Genomic DNA, 26,033 nt, shown 5'->3' with positions numbered 1-26,033 from the left:
GGTATTTACAAAAGTAATACCTACACCTCCAAATGTTTCTCAGTGGGATTCAAATGGGTTTTTGTCCAGAAAAAATCCGAAAACAATGAGGTGGTGAGATACAAAGCGAGACTAGTAGCACAAGGGTTTACGCAGAGACCCGACATTGATTTCAATGAACATATTCTCCGGTTATGAGTGGAATTACTTTCCGATATTTAATCTCATTGTCTGTTCAATATCGTCTATCTATGTAGTTGATGAACGTCGTGACTGCATATCTTTATGGGTCATTAGATTCGGACATTTACACGAAGGTTCCTGATGGAATCCAAATTCCGAATACTAGTGGCTACATCCACAAATCATTCTGAAATAATAGCTCTATACGAAGCATCTCGTGAAAGTGTATGGCTACGCAGAATGATTAACCACATACAACAATCATGTGTTATTGGTTCGATTGAATCACCAACAATTATCTATGAGGATAATGCTGCTTGTGTTGCACAGATGCAAACAGGTTATATAAAAAGCAATATAACTAAACATATTGCACCTAAACTATTGTATCCTCATGAATTACAACAAAATGGGGAGATAAATATGTTGCAAACCAAATCATGTGATAACCTCGCAAATTTGTTCACTAAGTCCTTACCCAACTCCACATTTCAAAAATGTGTCTATGGGATTGGTATGTGACGACTTAAAATTTATTAAGCATCAGGGGGAGTATTCGCCTGAAATTAACCTGTTCATAACATCATATTGCACTCTTTTCCTATTATGAGTTTTACTCACTAGTTTCTCATAAAAGGTTTTTAGTGAGACAATATTAACATAAGATTATATGTCATATTTTCTATTTTCCCCATCGGAGTTTTGTGGATAATATACGTGGCATATTTATTGTTCACATAATTCTATATGAATTATCAAGAAACAATATCCAATATATGATGTACCCTTTTTTCCTTATTTTTCTCATTGGGTTTTTAGGAAGGAGTTTTCACAACATATCAATATCAGTATTACTTTCCTCAATATTTTTCCCACAGAGTTTTTGGAGGAAATTACAAGATTCCAAGATTCCATGACGTTTCAAGTATATACATATCAACGGAGCAAATTGATCAAGGAGGAGTGTTAAGATTAATTAATATATGATCAGTTAGGATTAATTAATAGTTAATTAATAATTAATTAATAGTTAATACGGCAGTTAAGATGTAGCCGCTCGCGTCCCAAAATTCCCAAAACGGGAACGCGAATGTCAAATATTTAAGATGCCAATGCATGTATTGATGTCTCTTCTCCTTTAATATATATATGAACACAATCAATGAAAAACACACAGATTCATTCTCATTCGCTCGTTTCACAACAGAAACCTGCCGCACCTCTTCTTCGGTGTGCTTAAAAGTCCTCTCTTTGATTTTTTTTTTTAGAGGAGTGATGAAATTCAGGTTGCCCATGATCCTGGAGAGGGCACCGCCACCCTGTCTGGACCGCATCGGTCGCGTTGCACGTCCAGAATCGCGCCGTTCCAGTTGTGTACGCTAGCAGAGGCCCAATAGCGAAGCTGCACGGGTTAGCCATAAGGAGCGTGATTTTTGGCATCTGGCCCGGCCCGGCCTTCCAAGCCCATCCCGTCTTTCTAAACCTCCTGTAAGCGTAAACCCTCTACAAGAATCCTCCTTGTGACTTGTGAGAGTCTCGCCAGGTTTCTCCCGTGTCGCGCAAGAAGAAGGATTTGCAGTCTTGCAGAGGGAGGGTGATTCGAGTTAGGCATCGTCTCCGTCGAGCGGGCATTTCATACCGACCTAGGGCGCTGCCGTCGACGCCCGCCCCTCACCGGAAAACCTAGGTCTTCGAGTGATGACACGGGACGAGGTAAACGCAGCCGTCCCTCCCGTTTCCTCCCACGCGCGCCGTCGCCTCATCGCCCCTCCCCCTCCCCCCTCCTTTGATTTATTTCCTCGTTTGTGCTTAGGCGTTGCCGCCCAAGGCAACTGATAAGATGAAAGGGAAGCAAAGCATCGTGGTCGCCCAAAACCAGAACGAGGTAAATCGCATCCGCCCCTCCTGTCCACCCACATTCTCTGATTTCTCTTTTTTCGCGTTTAGTTGCCACCGCCCCTGGCCCCGGCAGCCGGAGGAGGAAGTTCACCCGATCTGTATGAAAGGTTATGTGACCGTCTCCAAAAGCTCAAAATGAAGCAAGAGCATATCAGTCGACTGGAGCAACGGGTGTCGTCCGGACAGGATCTCAACAAGAAACAGGCCTTGTGCTTGAAATCGAAAGATATCTTTGATGCCATTGTGAATGAGCTAGAGAGGCTTCTGAACCCCATAGACAAGCAGGGTAACAAGGTATTGTCACAGTTCTTTCTAGCTTGTACACAAGTTAAATTTCTGATATTGAGTATCCTCATGAGCTGTAAGCTGTATGTACTTGCAGTCACTGGCTGTTGATCCAGGAGTGGGTGATGCAGCTGAAAGCGGCAAACAAAGGAGAGAGAATAAATATAATATCAAGAAGCAGCTGGTTAGTTCTGAGGAGCTGTCTAATGCCCTTACATTTGCAACAACTATAACCAAAGCTGATGATGAACAAACGGAGAAAATGTTTAAGGAGTTTCTTACTGGGTATGTTCCTGTCCATTACATTTGTTTTTTCCTGTCATTCCACATTATCATTACTCTGAACATGAGTGCTTATTACAACATGGGAGAACAGCTTCATTTATTTCTTCATGGCATGTCCAATATGGGATGAAAATGCGAGCCACGTTGTTGTAATGCTTGGTTCATAACCTTGACCCCTCCTAGCAAGCCAAGTCAGCCTACAATGTGAAGTAGCCCAACTTCATTTGCGCTATGTAGTAATCTGAGTTTTTCATCTTCTAGTTGGTAGAAGAAAGGCGAATCTTATAATATATTTGTATACATTAACACCTTTGAAATCATCTTGGAGATCTTTAGCTGACATCTCTTCAAGTATGTCAGTATCTATCATTCTATCTAGCATGTCCTAACTTTCATTGACATCTGTATTAGCGTGCACAATTTCCTTGGGCTGTCCCATCATGACACCCAGCATAGATGCACCTTTTGACTAGAAAGATACCCTCAATGGTAGCATGATATCCAGTAAGCAACATACCAATATAATGCTAATTGAGATCTCTTATAATTTGCCACCCTAACATTCATGATCTGTACTTGCCAACGTTGTGCGCATTTGTAGGGCCAACCTTTTGGACATAATGACCCCATCAACTTAGTAGATTTCAGCAGGCGCAGTTTAATTGTTTGTTTAATGCATGTTACTTACATGTCAACTCATGCATTGAATGCAATATGTCCTGCAGTGCAGTAATTAATCAGTCACCATTCTTGATCTGTATTTGCAATATTCTGGGCATTTGTAGGTCCAACTATTCATCCACATCAACATACTATATTTCACCATGCTCAATTTGATTCTATATTATTATCTTACTTCTTATATGCTACCTCATGCACTGCACTTGCCTGGTTAAATATGTCATGCAGTACTTTTTATGAATACTGGAATTGATTGTTAGAGCTACCAGAACTATAGAGCAAAGATTAGTTGGGTTATATACTTCTTTCCTGCTCATAAAGCAAGATTTTATAAGTGGTAGAGTTGTGGATCATTCAATATTTTTATCTGTGCAACATTGTAAATCTTTTTCTTATCCTTGATGGATGTTCCTCCAGGTGTAAATTCAATGTTCATGCTAAAAGCATATGCACTGGCCTGGTTAAGTCGATGATAGAGTGTGGCTCTGGAACCATGGAGATCAAATATTCCTATCTGGAATGGCACAACAAAAATTTAGCAATGAAGATGTGCCGGGCTTCTCCAACTTTGATAACCAGGCTGAAATCATGTGCTAAATCATTTGCGCACTCTGTATGGGAGACAGATTGCAAGGCTTCTTCCACGGAAGAGATGGAGCGTGTAGAAAATATGTTAAAGCAGTTTAGACTTGCGATTGAAGGAATGCCCAAGAGGTATAGCATTGTATATCTGATGTTTATTTTTTAAACTTCTTATACATATACTTGCTGTATCCCTGTAACTGCACCTTTAAAACATGCCATTATCTTTGGCACTGAGTAATAATGTACTAACTTGATGTATATACATGCAGCCACAAAACACTTCCAGAATTTATGAAGCTTCCTATGCTGAAGGAATTGGACTACAACGGGTGCCCACTTTATAGCCCTACTGCAGATGCAAACAAGATGGTCTATGGTATTTTGAATGATGTTATCAGTATGCACAGAAAAGGCTTCTCTTGGGAGGGGGAGTTTGATGCTCATAATATTGAAGTCTATGACGACACAAAGTTCACAATTACAGCGCCAACTCGGCATTGTTTCGATCCCAGAGACAAGGTTTCGGAAGAAGTTGCTGGATGGTTCTTGCAAGATTTCACTGCAGCATGGAACTGCTTTGGTGATCAGTTTTACAATGCTCGAGCAGCACATTTCGGAAGCCTGAAATCTGTATTGACAGACACTGATCCTGCAGTATTTTGCAATCCTGAGGCGCTTGAGGTATTTCGTGAGGTAGTTATTCATCATGGTGCTGCTAAACCTCCAATAGCTCGTGCGAACTTCCTGTGTGGGGTGCACTCTTGTTGTAAGGCCTATGATCTGGGTGATGAAGCTGCACCGTTCAAAACTATCCTGCATAATATTGTTTATCCAGGTGATTGGCAGATGGATGTCAGGCAATCAAATCATCCAGTGATGAAGCAAGTTCTTTCACATAGTGATGGAAAAATAAATGATGTGCCTGAGGCTGGTTCACGGTATATTGCTCGAGATGGAGAAGAGTTTAACTCACGTTCATCGTTCATGAGGTATCTTGCAACTGGCAAACATGGTAGAACCGATCAGAGTACTGCTGGTGCATATGTGGATTATATGCGTCATTTATTTGTTCATGGGATGGACCACACAAAAGAATTAATAGAGTTCCAGCAACTTGTTTGTGCTGATGGAATGACCCTTTATACTGCCACCAATAATGGCTCCCCAAGAGTGCAAAACATAGACAATCTTGAAGTGTTGGAGATTCTGGGCGCCCAAAGCTGTGAGGGAGGGATGACTGAGTTCATATGGGCCCTTCTGGATGACGATGCAATGACTGGAATGTATGCTGCTGTTTCTTTATAGCTTTTAGTACCTATTTAATTTGATATTATCTGCTGACCACATTTGATGTCTTGCAGGCTGCGCCCATTTTGGGAGATCTACAAAAACTGCGGGTATTTACCAATCAATATTTTGTGTATCATTTATTTTGCGTTAGTGTTAGGTTCTCACTAACATCTTACATTTTCCCTGTCAGCTTCTGATTCCAAGCATTGAAGACTTGGATGTGGTTGCTCTTTACTCTCGAAAAATATAATTTCCAATGGAGACAAGTAATCCAACTGAGATGACATGAGGTTCTCGCCAGCCTGAAATGAACCGGCGAAGCTTCACGAGCTAGTCATGTACTTAGTCTGTAATTTGTAGAATTTGCTCTAATTGGTACTTGACCGCTTCCTGCTAAGTACCGTTTCTTGTTTTAAACCTGACATTTCAATACTGGCTGCCAGACTGTAATGGTTGAAGAATTCTGCCTTTTGCTGTTTCCTGTTGGGGGATATAACTATGTTGAGGTTTTTAAAGTTCTAAGTTCTTGCTTTGAAACAGAGAAAGTTCAGTGTTGCAGTTTACTATAGTTTCTTAGAAACGGCATCCCATCAATTTATGAACTACGGGTATGTTCAAGGTTGTTCTCAACCTGCTTTCTTTTTGTGCTTTCACATTGCTCATGTGATGTTACATGTGAGAGTGAACAAAAACTGCAGCTTTGTATCTCATTTTTAGCTCACAATTTATGTGCCTTTTGTACCGATTTGCTGCTGGGGGAGGTGGATGTGCATTTTTTAAATCTAAATTTAGCTTTTGTATTGACTAGGGTGCGATAAATTTAGAGCTGAAACGCATATTAGGTTACGCATTTCGAAGCAGCCTAGGAGGGGCAATTTTTTTATGGATATGCATCTTTTGTACCCCCTCTGTCTGGAATTAGTTGTCTAAGATTTAGTGCAAAATTGTACTAAATCAATGACAAGTAATTCCGACCGGAGGGAATATCTAATTTTAGCTTGCCATGGGTATGCATTTTTTTGACTATTGCTTTCTTGAGTAAATCATTATGCTCACTTACTGAATGGAAGTTGCATTAGCATTACAAGGAGTTGCATGTTTTAAGTATGCAACATTTTTGTGTGGATACAAGTTGCATGAACAATTGACCTTGTTTAACTAAGAGTCACCTAGACTAATCAACTTGCTGAACTAGAAGTTGCTCGGCGTTTTTTTAATCAAAAAGCAACTTATGGTCTGGTAACTAAAACAAGTCTGATGTTGTGTTGAATTAGAAGTTGCTAGACTAAGTAGCATTCTTTACATTTAATAAAATTGCTTGCTGATTAGTCATTTTTTTACTAGAATTGTATTTCACAAGCCAACCATTTTGAGCGGTATTTTCATGACTAATCATTTATTTTCCAAACTTCTTGAGTAAACAATTATGGTCACTTACTTAATAGGAGTTGCATTACCATCGGGAGTCATATGTTTAAGTATTCAATTTTTGCCCTTATCTTTTTGTGTGGATACAAGTTGCATGACCAATTGACCTGGTTTAACTAGGAGTAGCCAGACTAATCAAGCTTGTTGAACTAGAAGTTGCTCGGAGTTTTTGTTTATTGCTTATCGATACTCAAAATAGTTGTTTTGAATTAGAAGTTGCAAGACTAAGTAGCATTGTTTTTATTTAATAAGTTACTTTCTCTTCTTAAAAAATATAAGTTGTTTTCTGATTAGTCAACTTTTGACAAAAAAAAGTATTCACAAGCCAACCATTTTTTTAGCAGTAGTTGCATGACTACTCAACTTTTCTACAACCTTTTGTTTAGAGATTGAAAGCAACTTATAGTCGCATACAAGTTGCTTTTCAACTAATCAGTTATCTGCGTACACAAGTTCTTTTCAACTAATCAACCACATCAAATTAGATAGTCCGTGCACTAAGCATCCATTTTTTTTGCAGCAGGGGTATCATGAACGCATTTGAGGAAGAAGTAGCCGGAGCATCTGAAGTTGCTTAAACTAGGGATTTAGTGGTTCGGCGCAGGAGGCGCACCGTAAAAGATGGGCAACTTTCAGTTTGTAAGAAGAGGGAGGATGAATGGATAGTCCAGAATTTTTTTTTTGGTTTTGTAGTTAACAGATCAGAGCACAACAAGATGCATCTTATATTTTTTCCCATCAAAGGATTTGCAACACTAATTTTCTCCTAATTTGCTTTTTGCTGACACAAATTTCTGTGTGAGCATAAGTACTGGAAGCATGGCTGGTTGTTGCCTGACCCAGATCTCAATATTGTGGGGTTTAGGAGTATGGATTCAAGCAACTTATTTTTTAGGCATATATGATGATTTGTGTGTTTCCTGCAACAATTGGGATGCCAAAACAAACGCTAGGTAACTTTGATTAGATCTTGTTTAGCAAAATCATAATGCAAGGGTTAGGGCACATTTTTATACTGGATCAGAGTTGCTTTGAGAAGCTACCGAGGTAAGAACTTGTAATTAATCGGGGAAAAGCAAACCGCGTGGTCAGAGAAGGGTTGGGCGGGTCGGATTGGGTGTGCCGGGAATCAAAAATTTCTTTTTAAAAAAGCGGCGGGACCAGCTTACCATATTTATGTGTGCACCCTGGCCGTTCTAACAGTGCACGAGCACTCTCTAGCAGCCTCCCATCTATTATTTGGAGACTTTTTTTTCTCACTTTAAATGTTGAGGTTAACTTAGCTTTACTTTGTTTAAGTTAATAGCTAATAATGGGAAATCTAATTTCATGCCGTCCAGCAGCGGATGTTACGCGCCTGCGGTTTCTTTAACGCAATATAATTTGCTGTCTCCGTCCCATATTAAGTCATCGGTGGGCTACAAATATAACTTACTCCCTCCGTCCCATATTAAGTGACCAAATATTACATGTATAACGTATTTTAGTATTCACTTAATATGACCACTTAATATGACGGAAGGAGCACAAATACACTGAAGGATACACAGATCTGCATACTCGTTACCGATCTACCTATACCTTGGCTCTGATCGCCGTTTTCACGAAGGGTACCTCTTTGTACCCGAATCTGGTAAGAAAATTGTTCAGCTATTTTTCTTTTATTCTGCAGCAAGATCCCCTATTTCTCTGCACCAGTATCAACTCTTCTTTTTTTTTTGACAAACTGCACCAGTATCAACTTTAATTCACCTCGTCAAACAAATTGCTCGAAGTTTAAAGCAGAGAGACGATGCATAGAAGACGTGGACAAAGATACGGAGACAAATTTGCAAACAAGTATAGCAAACTTCAGACAAGGCATTATATGATCTTCTACATTTTCAGATCATTCCATGTGCAGACAATGGCTATACACACAACAGGTATATCAAGACGCGTCAAAGGCATTCAAGAGACAACCAGAAGCTTAAATCAAATCGTCTAAAGTCTGTTCCCCTACATATAAGTTCAGATGGCAACAGTTAGCTCCTTGCAAAGACGAATCTTACAGCACAAATATAGTTCAGTCACACCAGTGCTGTTCCTACCACGAGAGGGTTTCGGCTTGTTTTGAGGATTCTAACGCTCTGCATATGGGAACTAAAGAATACAACACAGCTTCAATGTGCAGCTTCTACAGCAAACTACAGCAGGCTCAGCGACTGACATTACACTTGTTCCAGTTACTGACTTAATTGAACAAAACCAAAAATGTTCTGATGCCGCTGATTAGGTAAACCAAGAGAAATGCTCCGAGTTTCTAGGATATATGACGGGTGATGTGTGTGCTTATTGCATCCTAGAAAAGAACTCCGAGATTACACTCATTTCCCATAAGGATGGTACCTGCTAGAACCCCGCCCACCTGCACTCCCACCAGCAGCACCACCTGCACCCCCATAACTACCGTATCCTCCGGTGCCATAGCCACCACCTGGGGCACCACCGTAAGCTCCACCTCCATATGCACCAGCACCATAGGCACCACCTCCGTAAGCACCACCTCCATAGGCACCACCTCCGTAAGCACCGCCTCCATAGGCACCATATGCGCCATAAGCACCTCCGTACATAGAGCCACCATAACCACCACCAAAACCAGACCCAAAAGCAGCATTGCCTCCATAGGCACCATAGCCTCCTCTACCATAACCATATCCCGTGCTATCATAGTAACTTCCCGCAGCAGCAGATCGATGACCACCGCCATAGCTGCCCCCACCAACACTGCCACCGCTGCTGCTACCACCACCAGAAGCTCCACTACGGTAAGAACTACGATAACCACCACCTGCATGACTAGATCTCCCGTTACTACTGTGATCACCCCCATGTTTCTTTGGTTCAGCCTTCTTTATTTCAACCTGAAAAAAAGATCCCAAAAGTCAAAGTAAGAGTATTATCAGGCTAACAGCTTAACTTTAGAGTACAACAAAAAAAAATTGAGGGAAAGCACCAATATTAGTTCCCAATCCACTTGGCTCACCAAGAAAATGAGAGTAATGCATTAAAACCTAGAAATATTAGGACATGTGCAATACAGGGCAGCAATCACCACAAGAAGATAACCCACAAAAGCATTAGCAGCTTTTAGAAGGGATCCTAAGCTCTCTGTTCACAATTTCAGAGTAACTCATTACTAAACAATTGAGCGCAGGAATACTCCTTTACTTCATAATTTCACTAGTTCTCTTTTCTACTGAACATACGATCATTTATCAGTTCATCTCTATTTTCTTACTTCTCTATCTGTTATTAAGTACTCCATGTTTACAAAGGACAATTTATTAGCATGCTAACAAATGTCTGCAGCTACTACAGGTTACACAAGTACTCCCTCTGTCCCAAATTAACTGATGTGGATTTGTAGAAGAATCTATACAAATCCACGTCAGTTAATTCAGGGCGGAGGGAGTATTAAAATAGGAAAGAGGTTTCTGACCTGCTTCCCGCCAAGATCACGCATTCTTCCCTCTGATATGACCCTTTCAACAGAATCCTCACTTTCAAAAGTGACAAAACCAAAACCCCTTGAACGCCCAGTGCTATGATCAACCATTATCTGATGTTCAACCACCTTACCATATGAGGAGAAGTGATCCCTCAAATCATCTGAAATCGTATACCTTCTCAGTTTTCATCACAAATGAAACAAGTTCAAGATCAGTATTCATGACAAATTTTATACCTTCACTTAGCGATGCCGGTAGCCCGCCAACAAAGATCTTTCTTGTCTTGGGGCCATCTTTTGACGACATCTCTTCCCTCGGGACTGTCCTTTTGACTTCAACCTGAGCAGCTCATAAGTTGAGAGAGAGATATAAAAGCTAAAAACTTAAGTTCGATTGTGCAACTTTGCAGCTAAGATGTACACTGAGGTCCCACATAATGGCCAATCTAAATTTAGATATCCTACCGTTCTTCCATCTATATTGTGTTCATCCTCCAAAACCTTGTCTATAACAGATGGATCAGAAAATGTAACAAATCCAAATCCACGAGGCATCTTAGTATGCTTGTCCTTCATAATTACAGAATCAGTTATTGCCCCATACTTCCCAAAATGCTTGGAGAATGTTTCTACATACAAACAAATAAACCATACAGATTTGTCAATTGGGAAGGAAGGATTAACTAGATTGCTACAGAGAGATCAAACTAGGAAACTAAAGTAGCCAGCATAGCAACCTTCATTGAGAAACCAAGAACAAATAGAAACACAAATGCAATAGAGTAATACATAAAACTCATCTTATACATACTTTCATTTAAGTTCAAATTATCCGCATATCATTGTATGAACCAAATGCATATTCCCACACTCAATGGAGACTGAAAAATCTGAAACACGCAATATGTTGCTAAAAATTCATAAAATAGCTAACTAAGAAGAAACAGTTTGGTTATGGTACTAGTTAAGAGGTTAATAAGCATAACCATTACATATTGTGGTTATTTATATTAACCGAATATTGTATCATTTATGGCTCCGTAGTTATCACATTCTGACTTTCGCGTTCAAGATAACAGGACATTATATAGAAGCCGATAACTATGTGATCAATGTACTTGTATAATCGTACTCTCTACATCCTGTATTGAGTTCATATCTGCATATTTTACAGCTTAGCAACACAAACCGAGAATATATAAAAAATTATGAAATAGGCAGATCCGAAGAACCAAAATAATTTTGGAGCACAAACACATCAACCAGCATGCATATAAAATATACATCATTCTTTCCTTATCAGCCAAAATGACAATTACAAAAGTTTGACAGAGAAATGGACCAAAACAGATTATGACCATACACAACATTAGTATGCAAGACCAGTAGAATTGAAGCACTTTCAAGCCAAAACAATCAAACAAGACACTGGAATAAGATCAATCTATCCTGGCAAAATCATCAAACAACAAAATAAGAATTCATGCTTCTTGATGCATTACATTTCCTGTTAAAAGGCTTACATAGATGCATTAAAAACACTAGAGTACAAACAATATTTGACCGAATAGTTTGATCTAATTTCCTCCTGGCTTTTCCTATTGTGCATCTAACAACAGCTGCAACATTTAATCATTTTCTAACAGGAAGGGGATCATCGTAGACAAGGGAAATTGTGACTTGAGTAGAAGGGAAAAGCAAGAACATCTTATACCTTCAGTGGTCTCCCAAGCCACACCGCCGACGAAAATCTTCCTGCGAAGACCACACATACCAGTCAGTCCCCGACCCTCTTTCTAGTCGAATCCAAAATGAAGTAAAACACCGTAGCCCAAAACGCTTACCCAGACGAGTCACCGCCCCCGGCCCTGCCGTCATCCCCCCCGACGTCACCATAGCCACCGCCATCGCCCCCATCTCGTCGGCCCCTCCTCCCAGGGTGGCCCTCCTCCTCGTCGACCTCCTCCACTTCTTCGACCTCCTCCTCCTCTTCGTACCCGTTCAGGGCGTGCTGGTTGTCCTCCGGGTACCCCGCCATGCCACCCGCTCGGAGCTCGCAGACGCCGCCTGCAGCAACCAGCGGCATCTGAGCAACAACGCGAAGCGAAAGAAACCCTCGCCAGCGGCCAGGGAGAGGGCGCGAGGGGCAGGCGAATTACCTCGGTCGGAATCGGAGCAATCTGGTGGTAGGGTTTGGCGGTGGAGCAAACCCTAGGAGCCCTGCTTCCGGTGCGGGTTTAGAGAGGGGGAGAGGGGGAGAGGGGAAACGGAGGAGGCGGCGGCGTGGTCAGGTCCAACGCGCAACTGGGAGGGCTATATAAACTCGTGCACGGGTTGAGAAAAAAAAAACTTCTTCTTCGTCCGGGAGGTGCTAACTGCTTATTGTGCACACTTTTGATTATTTAGATTTTAGAGATAGGAAAAATGATTTTAATCCAAAATCTCTTGAGATCCGAAACCCTTCCTTCATCCCGATTTTTGATCCAGCACACTCCTTCATCCAGCCTTCCTTGGGACCATCCTGGATTCCATTGTGCACATCATTCTAGGTGCTGAGATCAAGAACCAACAGCCTAGATTGATGTGGAACATACAAAACCAAAACTCTTATACCAATTGATGCGGGTCGGTGACCCAATTTTCACAAAATGGACAATAACTAGCAAAACACCCTCCGTTCAACAAAAAGATGTCTCAAGTTTGTCAAAAATTGGATCTATTTAGATATGACTTAGCGTATGGATGCATTTAAATTTAGTAAAAGCTGAGACATCTTTTGTTGGACGGAGGAAGTAGGAGACTACAAAACTAACTACAAACTCTAGTGAGAAATATATTGGAACATAACTCAAATCAACTTTAGTCTTGTTTGAAACCGTAACTAGCACGACGTTTAATGAAATTCTCAATCCTCACAAAGAAGAAAAAAAAGTAGAACCGAAGAAGGACTTAAATACATCATCATGAAGAGTGGCACCTTGGAAGGGAAGGAGCAAGTGCGGGAGGTCTTCCTTTCCAAATGGTAGGAGGAGGAATGGTATATGTAGAACCATATGTATTAATGGACTTAAGTGAGATACATGGGCCTTACCCTAGCTTAACCGTTTGTAGATGACATGGTTAGAAGTGTCGGGTGTGGCTGAGTCAGCAGGGCGGATGTAAATCCATTGATTCGATGGTCTGTTGGTGGGATTGTTTGTGGTCGAGGTGATGGTATTGATAGCGAACTAGTATATAGCTTTGAGAGTTTGTCGGTGTGAGGTTGAGTCGGTGGTGTTGGCGGAGGTTCAATTGATGATGTCGACGTGATCGGTGGTAGATAAAACAAAGTAGATGCGGTCTGATTCGAAATTATATTAGATTTTGTCTAGTGGTGAACCCTAGATGGCGACAGATAATATCTATTCTTTGCATATGAAAGAATATTAATCCTCTTCCTCTCAAAGGCCGAGTCTTCACCATCAACACTTCTTCGCACATAACCACCATACATCACATTTCTACTAGAGTTTATTTTAGTTAGAGTTCAAAGCTTCATTTTGGAGTTGGAATCAAGCTGAAATTTTGCATGGTCGAGGTGAATTTGAAACGTTATCACTAGTTTCGAAGTTGAACAACTCAGATAACACGCTCAACTCCAAATTGGGGAAAGAGAGGCGCACACGCGTGAAGTGCATGTGCCTGGTTTTCCCCAATTACAATACTCACCTTAACCAACTTCACTAATAACACTGAAGTGATTAGCGCCCAAACCATTCCCACTTTTCAAAGCACCAAAAAGAAAAGGAAAGAATCCAGAAAAGAAAGAGACGGAAGTGCTGGAGTCGTGACTCGTCGGCCATGGCGCAGTCAGCGGCGGCGAGGAAGCCCTCGCCGGCGCCCACCGTCGCTCTGACACTGGTCCTGGCCCTCGCCTTCGCGGGCCTCCTCTTCCTCCTGCTCCACCTCTCCCCTTCGTCTCCATCCGCTCACCCGCACCCCCACCGCCGCCTCCGCCTCCGAGGTGCCCGCCTCGCGCACGGGGGCGCCGCCCCGCACCAGATCCCGTTCGACCCCGTCATCGCGGACCTCGAGCGCCGCCTCGACGACCGCGAGTGGGAGCGCCTTGCCGCCGCGGGTCTGCACGCGCCGGGCATGGAGGCGGCCCCCGTCCCGGACGACCTCGCGGACTCTGACGACGAATACATCAATGACGAGGCGCGGTTCAACGTGACGCGGCGCGTGGAGGTTCTGTTCCCCAAGATCGACGTGGACCCCGCCGACGGCGCCGTGACGGCCGCCGAGCTGGCTGCGTGGAACCTAGCGTCCGCGGCGCGGGAGGTGCTGCACCGGACCTCACGGGAGCTTGAGCTGCACGACCGCGACCACGACGGCCGCGTCGCCTTCTCCGAGTACGAGAGGCCCAGCTGGGCCTGGAGGTTCGACGGTACGTACGGATGTATGGTCAGCTCTTAACATCCCAGTTTGGATCTTTGTAGCGAGACATGTGCCTACTTCGAAAAAAAAGTTAGTTTCTTGGGAGATACAGATACTTGTACTGATGCGACGATAGCTGACTAACATATTGAAGTGATGCGTTTGATGTTGAGTTGTAGTTGAATTCCCTTTATATAGAAATGTAACCTTAAAAAATGAAAAATTAATGCGGCTATTGCCTGTTTTTCTAAGATAATGAAGTCATTTACACAGCGTCTCCATGCCTGACGTGTACTCTTAGGTCTTAGCCAATCGTCCAAAGTTACTGTTTTGAGGGAACCTTTATATTTTTCCTGTGATGGAATACTGGATCATTGTGCTCTTTTGGGCTTTTCAGTATAAGCTGGGCTATATGCCTTTCTCTAAGAATATAGTCACAAATTGACCCTATTTCAATTCATCTGTTAGGAATGATATTCTATTCAGTGTTATTCCTGATGAGTGCCAATGTAGCATGTTAAAAGTGTAAGAAAATCTAGTACATATCATCCAAAGTTTGTTATGTGTGGTTGTTTTTTATCACACCAAATAACTCTTCTTGTGCATTTTGCAAGCTATCTTTGCATTTTTTTCGATGTCTTGCCTGGGTACCTAGTCAACTTAGAACATTCATTATCTATCCCTACTGAACAAAGTTTTGCATATAGATCAGCCTGAATAGTATTCAGTTTCTCATATGGATTAGCAAAGTCATATCTCACACTGAAAGGGAAAAAAATAGGTGTGCGTACTAAGCTCATTACAAAAATGACAAAACAAATCCTCCAATGCCATGCTCTTCTATTACCAAATGATCACATCTATGCCTTAATGATGTGAGCACTGAACTCCATATATGTCCAGATAATAACTCAACCAATGATTCAATGGGATGGTGGAAGGAGGGGCACTTCAATGCTGCTGATGTGGATGGCGATGGCTTCTTAAATCTGACAGAGTTTAACGAGTATAACTTTGTATCTGATCACCTTCTTTAACTTATGAAGTTCCTGTTGTTGTTACCTAGTATTCACTTTTGATTCACTGTATGCAGCTTCTTACATCCAGCTGATACTACCAACCCAAAGCTAATACATTGGTTGTGCAAAGAAGAAGTCAGGTGCATTCTTTATTCTCCAAACTTTTTTTCCTTGCTCATTTGCCAATCAAATTTCAAAATAGATGTAAATGAAAGAACCTTCATGATGTCATACTCTTAGCCAGTGGCGATCGATGCCTGGAGGCTCAGAAGCTAGTACCTGTGATAGTGTGATGTCACTAGTTCACTACCTTTAGTATCCATGGACTGATACGTACATTTTAGAAACCAAAGCGGTGTTTGGAAAAATCATTTTCCAAATCATTTTCACTTAGTGACAAATCATTTTCATACTCTGTGTCTGTAGCTGTGCGGTGTATATATATAATAAGGGGGTGGATATTTTGACCTCTCATCAATTGCTTTAGTTGTCTCATTTTCACAACTTATGAGGTTGATACTTGATCCAACCTGTGGGCTGGTGGATCATGCGGTTATAGCTGGAGTCTGGAGCATTTTCTGACTACATAATTTGTTATTGTGTTAGTGAATATTCGGGAAATCATGGTACTTGGTTAGTCAACTATGTAAAATAGTTGCATGCTTAACATCACGAATACTTGTTTGGAATTTGTTAGTAGTCAAATCAAGCTGTTTTAGGAACTAGTTTTACGGGCTTGAATGGAAGATATAGTGCCTTTTTGGATTTGTGCCCAGATGTACCAAAATAGAAACTGAGCTAGTAAATTTCAATGTCACCGAAAGACATGTGGGCTAATTGTCTTGCTGGACTTTTGCCATTTTGTCTTCTAAACTTGAAGTATAGAGCCACAAACAGTATTACCTTACCGAAATTTCAGTACCAAACCAAACGATTGCCTAATTAGGGGTAACTTGCCAAGGCTTGGCAAGGCACTTTGGGTCTTAGACTCTTAGGGGTATGAAACTAATGGGTCCATCTTTGAATTTGTTTCATTAGCTGATTCGTTAAATCCAGTTTATGCACGTCAACAGGATAAGTATAAAAATTGTTGGAAAATGGTGGATTTTAATGAAGAATCATGTTGACTGTAGTCTCTTCCCAGTTACACTGCATACCAATTTATTTATTTTTCAATTCGGCCAACATTGGGGCTGTTTCACTATCAAATGATAACGGAACAAACCCAGGTTCAAACATAGAAGAGTTTGACAGGCCAATTCACCAAGGTCCAACATACTTGCCACCTAGCGCCACAAGAACACACAGTTTAGCACAAATTTCTAACACTGCAAATCAGTGAAAACAACTAGTTCATTTGGTCTATGGATTGTTCAAATTCTTTGCACTAGTGTGTTAGCCACTACCAAAGGTTATTGTAATTGAATTGTTTTAGCCTTTTAGGAACCCTGCCGCAGTCACATATCCATGAGCTTCTTTCACAGTAGTCAGGTTGACATTTCTACAGTCACCATTTTAAGATCGATTTTTGTTGACTATTCAGGGAAAGAGATAAAGATAACGATGGAAAGCTCAACTTTGATGAGTTTTATAATGGATTGTTTTACTCAATTCGACATCATGATGATGAAGCTTCAGCAGATGACTCAAGTGGCTCTGATGCACCAGCTAGAAAATCATTTTCACAGCTTGATATGGATAATGATGGGTAAAAATTTACAGTTTGTTGTTTTTTCTATTTGTCATATTTACTGAATAACGAACTTGTGATTTTTTGGTAGGCTTTTATCAGCAGACGAGCTAAAACCTATAATCGGAAAACTGCATCCAGCAGAAAACTTCTATGCTAAGCAGCAAGCTGAGTACGTAATATCACAGGTAATACAGGATACAGCCCAAGTGCATCTCATTTTGTTTTGTATGAGTAGGATATTTTGGCACGCTTTTCTATCTAGTTCTGTCAGAATTGTTTTTAGATTCCAGACCCAAGAACTATAATCAGTATTGTAGCAGCTTGCTCTTTTTTACATTCTTTCAGATTCAATGAGGTTGAATGAGTTATGCGGCACTATGTTTCTCAAAAAATAACTGCTGATTTGTAATCTGATAGCCCTTTTTAATGTAGGCTGACACAAACAAAGATGGACAGCTGAGTTTGAGTGAGATGATTGAGAACCCTTATGTCTTTTACAGTTCTTTATTCACAGAAGACGATTATGGTTCTCATGACGAACTCCGGTAGTTGCTTAAAGGTATGTAGGGCACAAGATTTGGCTTTGTATGCTTTATTTATTTTGCTGATTTTCAATAATTGTGGAGCTTGCATGTTTAGCAGTTGGTAGTATTGAGTCACCACCACCTTTGAAACACTTCGGTAGACGCTGCTGTGAATTTATATCTTCCATGGTCTCAGCCCCGTTGATTGCCTAGCAAGGACATTCCACGGTATACTTGAACTGCCTCCCAGTTCCTGTTCATTTTCCTTATGCGCTGAAGTATTTGAGTAATTATTAATCCATCACTTCCTTTTTTTTGTCAGGTGATTCCATGTATAACTCACAAGTGTGCATTTTCATGTGCCTGTTTGAGCAGCAGGTTGTTTGTTTGTAACATTAAGTGTTCTTGAGTTAATTTTGTCACCTGCACGGCGAGGTAGTATCGGTTCTTCCATATTCTTTTGTGGGTGCAAACTACCTTGTTCTTCCAGGATCATATACTTGTATACTACGGAAACCAGGAAATTGCAACTGTAGGGCTGGTATGTATGGGCATTCCTGAACCCCATCTGTAAAGATTTGCAGTTCCCTACTGTGAAAGTAATCATTTTCTCTTGCTTCATGTGTGACATTTTGGTGTGAACAAACCCAACGTATATTTTTGCAACAGTGAGTACTTTTTCCTGCATTGGTTGGCAAGTGCAGTCAAAATGAAAGGTGAATATCCAGCACTTTATTTTGAGGAGTAATAATCCAGCACCTGAAGAATAGTGAAGCTTATATGCAAGTAATCCTCTAAAGCAAAGCATATGATGAACTGGTAGCATGAGAAGCAATGCTCCTGCCGGCCAAAGGTTAAGGCATGTTTGGGATATGATAACAGTAAGTGCTTAAAGATTTCTACAGGGTCAGTCTGTCAGAGTTCATCCGGGAGCAAGACTATTAATTTTACAACTAGGCTAATCATGATGGGAATTACATATTGACCGTCAAAATACAGTACACATGGGCACATTTCCCTCTGGCTCTAGCTAATACCAGTGTGAATTCAGCTCGATCACGCGCCAAAGCTATCATATAACATCATGTTCTTACTTCTCGCAAAAAGAAAACATCATGTTCTTACATACGGAGTAGATGCGGTTGGGGCCAAATTAAGCGCAATCAGTCGTTCGTCCTCCTGATGGCCCTGAGCTTGACGCCATGGCGGAACCCAAGGACGAGGTCGAAGTCGAACTCCACGGGCGACTCCATGTCGGGCGAGTGCCGAAACACAAAATGGCGGTACAGCCCGACCACGGCGAGCTTCACCTGCTGCAGCGCGAACCTGTGCCCCACGCACGCCCTAGGGCCGATCCCGAACGGGATGTGCGCGTAGGGGTGCCGCGCGCGCTCCTCTTCCCCGTCCGCCGCGAACCGCTCGGGCCGGAACTCGTCGGGGTCCGGGAACTGCGCCGCGTCGCGGGCCAGCACCCCCGGCGCCAGCCACACGCAAGTGCCCTTCGGGAGCAAGTAGCCCCCGATCTCCACCGCCTCCGAGGTCTCCCTGGCGATGAGCGGCGACACCAGGTGGAACCGCATGGATTCCTTGATGATTTGGTCCAGGTACGGGAATTTCGTGTGGAGCTCGTCTGCGTCAGGGGATTGAGATTGAGGGCCGAAGGCGTCGAGCTCGGCCAGGAGCTTCTCCTCCACGGGGCGGTGGCAGGAGACGAGGTAGACGAGGGAGGAGAGCGTGAAGGCCGTCGTCTTGGTGCCGGCGATGAGGTGCTCGTACGCCAGCGCGCGCACGTGCCGGTCCTCCAGCGCCGCCACGCGTCCCCGGCTGTCCTCCAGCAGCGCCGCGATGAAGTCCAGCGCCGTGGCCGGCGAGCTGCTGCGGCGTCGGCGGGCGGCGATGATGGCGTCGATGCGGCGGCAGAGGCGGCGCTCGTTCTGCTCCATCTTGTGGTCCGCCGTCCCCGGCACGCGCCGCAGCAGCCGCTTGCAGGGGGTCTGGAGGCAGGGGAGGAAGAGCCCCAGGATCGTGGACAGCGAGCTCGACAGGTCCATCTTCATGAACTCCATGGACCTCTCGTACTCCCCCAACAGCTCCCTCGCCTCGTCGTCGCCATTAGTGCCCTGCTTCGAGAGGAGGCCGAACTCGATCCCGAAGGCCGTCTTCCCGATGATGTCGATGGCCAAGCGGAGCGAGAGCTGGGAGAATGGCACATAGCTCCCCTGGTCCTGGTCCACGGCGTCCACGAGCGCGTCGACGGAGGCCCGCATGGTGGGGACGAGCTGGGCGAGGCGGGCCGGCTGGTAGAGCGGCACGACGGTGCTCCGCATGGAGGCCCAGGCGGAGTCCCTGGCGAGGAAGAGCGCGTCCCGGTGCAGCGGCGAGCCGGCCGTCGGCGGCGGCGCGCTGCGGTTGCGGATGTCCCTGAACCGCTTGATGCCGACCTCCTTGCACAGCTCCGCGCTCGCCGCCATCACCAGCGGCTGCCGGCCCATGTGGAACCGGAAGATGGGGCCGTGCTCCTGGGCCATGGCGCGGAGGATGTCCGGCCCGTGCTGGGCCAGGAGGTGGAGGTGGCCCAGCGGAAACCGCGTCGGAGGGCCCGGGACCTTCCGCACGGCCCAGAATGGCAAGTGGAAGTATGCCAGGAAGGCGATGATCAGAGAGAGGAGCAGCAGGGCGGCGGTCGTGGGTGAAGCTGCGGCGGAGTGGCCGTTGGTTGATGTTACGAGTGCAATGGAGCAGTTGGTAATGGCCGCCATGGAAGGAGGAGGAGGACAGGAGATACTTTCCGCTGCTTATCGGTGTTGTCTTGGGACTCTTGGTGGCTGCATTGGCGTTGCGTGCGGTCCTGCCAATTTATACGGCGTCCATCGATGTTGCTGTCACTCGTCGTCGGGGTGTTGGCATATGAGATGTGGCGACAGATGGACGTCCACGATCCGGCCATCAGGGAAGGACGCAGGTGATGTGGCGACACGTCAGTGATCCTGGTTCATCCAGATCCAGGTGTGATTCTGTTTCCAGGTTTCCTTTGGGTTGGAAGTCTTAGTGTTCTTTGGCCTTTTTTTAGTTCAAACAAATGAAACAGTTTTCTAAAAAATTGTGTCATTCTAAAATTTTAGTTCATCTGGTTGAACTAAGAAGGATCAAAGGATATCTCTGAGGATCACAATTTTACAGCTCTACTTTGGGTCCATGAATCGTGATGAACTTATGTGCAGCAACTCGAGACAAGGTATGTCCAAGCTGACCGAATCGAACGCCTTGGCGACGTCTAAACTGCATCTTTTATTTATGAAGGCAATTTTCTGGTCATCCCAGACAAAGACAAGCTCCGCGCCATCTCTGCCATTCTGGGCTGTTTTGGGCAGGCAGCGGACCTCCAGTCTCCACAAATATGTCAAAATTTGAATTTGAAGTGTTTACTACGCCCTCCAATACATGATAAGTGTTGAAGATTTCCTACAAAATCTCAATTTAACTAGAATGGTTTGCACCCAAAAAATAAAATAAAATAAAAACTAGAATGGATTTCGCGTTCTGAGTTCTTTCTTTTTTGTTTGTAAACTGCATTCTGAGTTCCTAAGGGGCAGTTTTTTATTCTCTATCGTTCTCCCCTCCGTTTCACAATAGCAATTTTTGTTTTTCACATAACGAAGAATCAGCTGATATCTGTACAATCTCTTTCAAGCTCTCATCGCCTCCATCACCCCTAGCGTCCGAATCCAGTTTCCAACAAGAGTGATCTGCACTTGTTATTTGTGAATGGGGATATTTTGCGGTTCCTAAAAGGGCAGAGAAATTTTCATATACACCAATATTTGGTTAATTTGCCCCCAAAGTACCACACATGCAATTTGGTGCATTTTATAGCGCTACGAGATAAAGATAAACTTTTACTCCCTCCGTCCAATAAAAGATGTCTCAAGTTTGTCAAAATTTTAATGTATTTAGACATGACTTGGTGTATAGATGCATTCAAATTTAGTAAAAGTTGAGACATCCTTTGTTGGACGAAGGGAGTACTTGAAATTGGACTTAATACACGGCTGCATACACTGCTAAGTCTATTATAAACAGCTTTAGGGAATCATTTGACTTCTTTTCATTAAGAGAAAAACCACATAATCAATTTGACTAAAAAATAATCTAGATTATGTTATTGTTTCTGAGTAGTTGTCAGAAAGATCAATAAGATTTGAAATAAAATAAAAGGATATCAGCAGAACAGATTCGCAATTCACTACAAAATATCATTATTCAAGTGTCAAAGTCACCAATCTGAAAGCAAAGAGAACTGAATGAACTCCACTCAAGCATATCAACCTTCAACCTGCGGTGATACAACAACACAAACCGCAGAAAGCGAAAAGGGATGAACTGTTCCTCACACATCCTTTTCTGATGAAATTTGGCGGCTCTGGTAAATGGTATTTGCCTGGGCATCAATCTCCTTCACACAAATCTTAAAGCAGTTGTTGTGGTGACAACGAAAGAAGACGGCAATGAGAAAACACACTGGAACGAGGAATCGAATAGACTAGCCCAATGCACCAATCCAAGCACTGTAATGTGGTGAATGAATTCACACCATTCATTTCATGTCTGCAATCTTGGCCAATGACAATCAAAAGGCTGTCAATTTTTCGTGGCACGAACGGAATAAACTTCGTAAGTATCTTAAGATTCCAAGTAGGATGCCGTTGAAAATTTCGTGCTGACAAGATCGGTATCTTCATCCAGATTGGTATGCACTACAAGCTTACTGCACAAGTGTCAGTTCCCAGTAAGATGAGCTCATTTCTGCTAATTTGCTTGTCAGAACGGCAGCGGTTCTCATATCCATCAGCTGACCACCTACCACCTGCATGCTAGTAAGGGGGAGGTAAAGGATATTCGTTAACCATGACATTGTGAATTTAGGCTCAACAGGCACCCTAGTGAATCTGAACCTGCTTGGGTCTTTGACCAAGCTCAGCTTGAGAACTCTACTACCATTACCACAAAAACCATATAGACAAGTTTTTGATGAAGAACTGTCAAAAACACCAGGTCTTACATTTTTATTCTGAAGTGCTGAGTTCTAAATTTTTATGATAATTGCCATGTTTTCTTTCAAGGACGCTTCAGAATCAGCCCAAAACAGAGCTAAATTAGCTCAATCCCACAACTGTTTGGATAAATATAAAATCTCACAAGAAAACCCGGGAAACCAGCAGTTACCAATTGGTTCCAAACGCTGTCGTAGGCCAGACTCCAAAATCCTATTCTCTCTAGCATGTCCTAGAAAATGAAAAAGGATGGTTCACATTCTCTGGATATTGGTTGAAGGATTGACATGGTTCAGCCGGTTGCCATCCTCCTTCCTTGAGGAAAGATTCTCTCCTATCAGGCCCCTTTTTCTCAAGGCTGTTAGCTAAATGAAGCTGTGACATCTTACAGTGACGGCACCCAGCCCTATTGCTTTTCAAACCAGAGAGGGTTGTGCATGTACTATTCCATTGTATGGATGTCGGCCTTCTTGACTTGGTTCATACTGGAACTGGAAGACAAAGGTAGCTTACAGAGAAAAGTACCTTTTGGAACCAGCTCTAGCCTTCCTTCCCTTCCTTGAGATAATAATCCGCTCCACAAATTTCACAAGGCATCCATGAATGAATCAAATGGAAGCATAACTTATCTATTCATACCCTACTCTTACCCTGATTAACTTGATCACAAAAGAGCATGCATGGGTTCACTTGGCTCCATGGTAAACAACATATCACGAACAGTTAATAAAAGCATTCTTGGAGATATTTTATAGGTCAATAGACTCTACCAAGAACCAAAAATATTCCTGGACACCCACAAAAAGCAGAAACGTATCCCAGGTGCACATTATTTTCCATTGGAAATTGTGAGTGAGCTGATATATGAACCACCAAAGGTGCCTAAAAACATGCCACCTTTTGACCCAATGCACAAACGCACCGAAATGATCAATGATCATCATAGTTAGATAAATCCCACCCGATTATAGCGTCTCGTGAACAACCTCTTGATTATGTACCTCAAGTTGTTGGATGTCGTGAATTCCTGATGCAAAAACAGGGCTCCAAACCTGAGCCGAGCGCAGGTGCTTCATTGTTAATTATGCTCCATCACAATGCCAAACGCATCCTTAACAAAATTAATGGCGCTTTGCTAGCGTTCTCCAACAATAAACAGAGTAAGAAGTGAATCAAAGTATCATTTCCTTCTGCTACTAGGAAGTAGGAACTGAAATATCATATATATGGCTGCACAACGCTGTAGTAATTTGAAGTTTCAACCATAGCACCAATCTTTCAACTAAAAGTCTGGGATTCGGTCTCACTAAAAAGCTACAATATCACACTGTTTTTGTTTAATTAGTTTATAGACTCCCCTTCCAAGATTAGGGTTGATGGATACTGTAGGAATTGCTAGACAATTATTTTCTCGAACGGCACCTAAGTGCGGGTCATTTTCACCAGGCCACCGAGCTAGGGAATCTCAAACTATTGCCTTTCTGCAAGATTTTCCAGTTGTGATCTGTGATGTGCATTTGTACCCTGAACTTTTGCAACCTCTCCTTTTTCCGACAGTGATGTGTAGAAAGTAGGAACCCTCATATCTGATGGTTCAGTGTTCGGAGGCGATTGCTGCGGAGGCTCAGGCTCTGTAGGCTACCGCAGTGGAAGTCCGGCTACCTGCCATCAGGATTGAGGGTTGATAACTCAAGGTAAAACGTTCACCACATACTGTGATGACATTTCTAATCAGCTTCAATTGGTTATTCTTTCATCTTCACTTTCAGCAGGCATTCAAGTTCATAGATAAACATTATGGCACCGTGACGGCACTAAAAGTGTCAAAAACCATCTAGAACCTGTTTGAAACTCCAGAATTTCACAGGAAACATAAAAATCCACCAAAAGTTGCCACATGGGCGTTCCCAAAGAGATATTAGATTAGTTGATCAGAAACTTGGCAATTCAGATGGATACATGAAACCGTGTACAGTTATCTTATCAATTATTTGTTATTTGTGGTGACTTCAAATAGAAACCTAGGTGGGCGAAAAGTATGTCCTATTTGGACTACAAAGCAAAAAGTAGACACAAAACCAAAGTTTCCTAATCTAGATTTCGTAGAATGTGCTGAATACTTGGTGAGAGTTACCTTTTTCTTGCCCAATTCATATTTTACATGGCAGGTCTACATCAGTCATCAGGTCTCCATCATCCAAACATTGGGACACATAGGTAACAGGAGTAGCCGAGTAGTATTGCCCCATCAGGTCAAAATGCTAGTGATCTCCTAACAAAGTAGTGCTATCGTTATGCTACTTTCTCACTAGAGTCAGATATAGCGTTTGATTTGTCATATAAAAATTAAAAATTGGAAAAAAGGTGTTCACTCTAACCAGATTGAGATTACTCTGCTAATTACTCCTCTGTGAACTCCACCATCTTCTGTCCATGAATAGACAATCGATCATCTCAACTTTCATGTAATCTCATGGTTTCATCTTGTTTGGTCTGCTTGGCCTGCTTGCAGGGTTCATCTTCAAAAGAATGTAACCATGTGCTGAGGCTAATAATATTCACCGCTCCTAACTCACCCTTGCACTTTGCTGATACATCGACATAGAATATCTCAGGTACTGCCTCACCTACTTCATACCACTTACAGAATGATGGCCAATACTAATAGTTAACATTTGCTCATAGAATTTTAGACATTTTATTCCACTTTCATGTAAAACATGTTAAGTGGGGATGCTGCTGCAGACGCTTGTTTAATGGAAAATGTGGATGCAATTGCAAACTGAAAACCAGAAGCAAGCTTTGTGTTTTCTCAACAAACAAAAAACTAGTGCTCCCTCCGACCCATATTACTTGTCGAAATATTACATGTATCTATACGATTTTTAAACATAGATACATCCATATTTGGGCAAATTTGGGAGGGAGTAGCTAGAAAAAACATGCAATTATCCTCACAAATATACTAACTGACTGTCTGTAAAAATAATAGTACCTCCGATCCAAAATAAGTGTCTCAGTTTTGAACCAAGACTAGTTCAAAACTGCGACACTTATTTTGGATCCGAGGGAGTAATACTGATTGACTGATGAAGAACGGATGCATAAATGCAATATGGATATTTCAGTATGTGCCACATTAGCTCTCAAGGAAGACTTGCATACTAAGTTTAAAAGATCATAGTGAATGCCATATTATCACCCGTAAACAGAAATGTTCAA

At 42.6% G+C, this 26,033-nt stretch overlaps 4 protein-coding genes across 7 annotated transcripts; 2 read left to right on the top strand and 2 right to left on the bottom strand.

The window, feature by feature from the left end:
• The first annotated feature begins 1,688 nt into the window (after nt 1–1,688).
• On the top strand, nt 1,689–7,485 carry LOC100845497. 3 transcript variants are annotated; one of them, XM_010235751.3, is made up of 8 exons: nt 1,689–1,875; nt 1,976–2,047; nt 2,110–2,355; nt 2,444–2,631; nt 3,730–4,026; nt 4,167–5,180; nt 5,259–5,294; nt 5,378–5,724. In XM_010235751.3, exons 1-8 carry the CDS (start codon nt 1,861–1,863, stop codon nt 5,382–5,384), a joined length of 1,875 nt encoding a protein of 624 aa, XP_010234053.2. In that variant the 5' UTR covers nt 1,689–1,860; the 3' UTR covers nt 5,385–5,724. The 3 variants fall into 3 exon arrangements, with proteins under 3 accessions (XP_010234053.2, XP_014755756.1, XP_014755755.1); XM_014900270.2 differs by lacking the exons at nt 5,259–5,294; nt 5,378–5,724 and adding an exon at nt 7,139–7,485; XM_014900269.2 differs by lacking the exons at nt 5,259–5,294; nt 5,378–5,724 and adding an exon at nt 7,136–7,485.
• A 1,075-nt stretch (nt 7,486–8,560) lies between these two features.
• LOC100831046 (heterogeneous nuclear ribonucleoprotein A0) lies at nt 8,561–12,429 on the bottom strand. Its single transcript, XM_003571698.4, has 7 exons — nt 12,268–12,429; nt 11,953–12,175; nt 11,823–11,863; nt 10,574–10,737; nt 10,346–10,448; nt 10,100–10,269; nt 8,561–9,521 (listed from the first exon to the last, which is right to left on the bottom strand). Exons 2-7 carry the CDS (start codon nt 12,144–12,146, stop codon nt 8,982–8,984), a joined length of 1,212 nt encoding a protein of 403 aa, XP_003571746.1. The 5' UTR covers nt 12,147–12,175; nt 12,268–12,429; the 3' UTR covers nt 8,561–8,981.
• Nucleotides 12,430–13,859: 1,430 nt separating this feature from the next.
• LOC100829811 (reticulocalbin-2) lies at nt 13,860–18,426 on the top strand. Of its 2 annotated transcripts, none has more exons than XM_010235750.3 (8): nt 13,860–14,534; nt 15,428–15,530; nt 15,618–15,683; nt 17,087–17,251; nt 17,325–17,421; nt 17,669–17,795; nt 17,876–17,988; nt 18,083–18,426. In XM_010235750.3, the coding sequence occupies exons 1-6, from the start codon at nt 13,949–13,951 to the stop codon at nt 17,783–17,785; spliced, it is 1,134 nt and encodes a 377-aa protein (XP_010234052.1). In that variant the 5' UTR covers nt 13,860–13,948; the 3' UTR covers nt 17,786–17,795; nt 17,876–17,988; nt 18,083–18,426. The 2 variants fall into 2 exon arrangements, with proteins under 2 accessions (XP_010234052.1, XP_003571745.1); XM_003571697.4 differs by having other exon boundaries at nt 13,862–14,534; nt 17,879–17,988.
• A 183-nt stretch (nt 18,427–18,609) lies between these two features.
• On the bottom strand, nt 18,610–20,834 carry LOC100845194 (cytochrome P450 711A1-like). The gene has a single exon (XM_003571078.4). It carries the CDS (start codon nt 20,517–20,519, stop codon nt 18,924–18,926), a length of 1,596 nt encoding a protein of 531 aa, XP_003571126.1. The 5' UTR covers nt 20,520–20,834; the 3' UTR covers nt 18,610–18,923.
• Between the last annotated feature and the right edge of the window lie 5,199 nt (nt 20,835–26,033).

Source organism: Brachypodium distachyon, chromosome 3 (assembly GCF_000005505.3).
Source record: "Brachypodium distachyon strain Bd21 chromosome 3, Brachypodium_distachyon_v3.0, whole genome shotgun sequence".
NCBI classification, from domain to species: domain Eukaryota; kingdom Viridiplantae; phylum Streptophyta; class Magnoliopsida; order Poales; family Poaceae; genus Brachypodium; species Brachypodium distachyon.
The sequence above is the reverse complement of the archived record's forward strand: the minus strand, read 5'-3'. Positions and strand labels throughout refer to the sequence as shown.

Bases quoted from the DNA above. Each gene is read 5' to 3' on its own strand.
- LOC100845497 (XM_014900269.2), top strand. The intron at 2,356-2,443 runs GTATTGTCACAG...ATGTACTTGCAG, and splicing joins TAGACAAGCAGGGTAACAAG to TCACTGGCTGTTGATCCAGG. The intron at 4,027-4,166 runs GTATAGCATTGT...ATATACATGCAG, and splicing joins ATTGAAGGAATGCCCAAGAG to CCACAAAACACTTCCAGAAT.
- LOC100831046 (XM_003571698.4), bottom strand. From the start codon at position 12,146: ATGGCGGGGTACCCGGAGGACAACCAGCACGCCCTGAACGGGTACGAA. The intron at 10,738-11,822 runs GTATAAGATGTT...GTTTGTATGTAG, and splicing joins GGCTTGGGAGACCACTGAAG to AAACATTCTCCAAGCATTTT. The intron at 10,449-10,573 runs GTAGGATATCTA...TGAGCTGCTCAG, and splicing joins ACAATATAGATGGAAGAACG to GTTGAAGTCAAAAGGACAGT.
- LOC100829811 (XM_010235750.3), top strand. From the start codon at position 13,949: ATGGCGCAGTCAGCGGCGGCGAGGAAGCCCTCGCCGGCGCCCACCGTC. The intron at 14,535-15,427 runs GTACGTACGGAT...ATATATGTCCAG, and splicing joins CTGGGCCTGGAGGTTCGACG to ATAATAACTCAACCAATGAT. The intron at 17,252-17,324 runs GTAAAAATTTAC...ATTTTTTGGTAG, and splicing joins CTTGATATGGATAATGATGG to GCTTTTATCAGCAGACGAGC.
- LOC100845194 (XM_003571078.4), bottom strand. From the start codon at position 20,519: ATGGCGGCCATTACCAACTGCTCCATTGCACTCGTAACATCAACCAAC.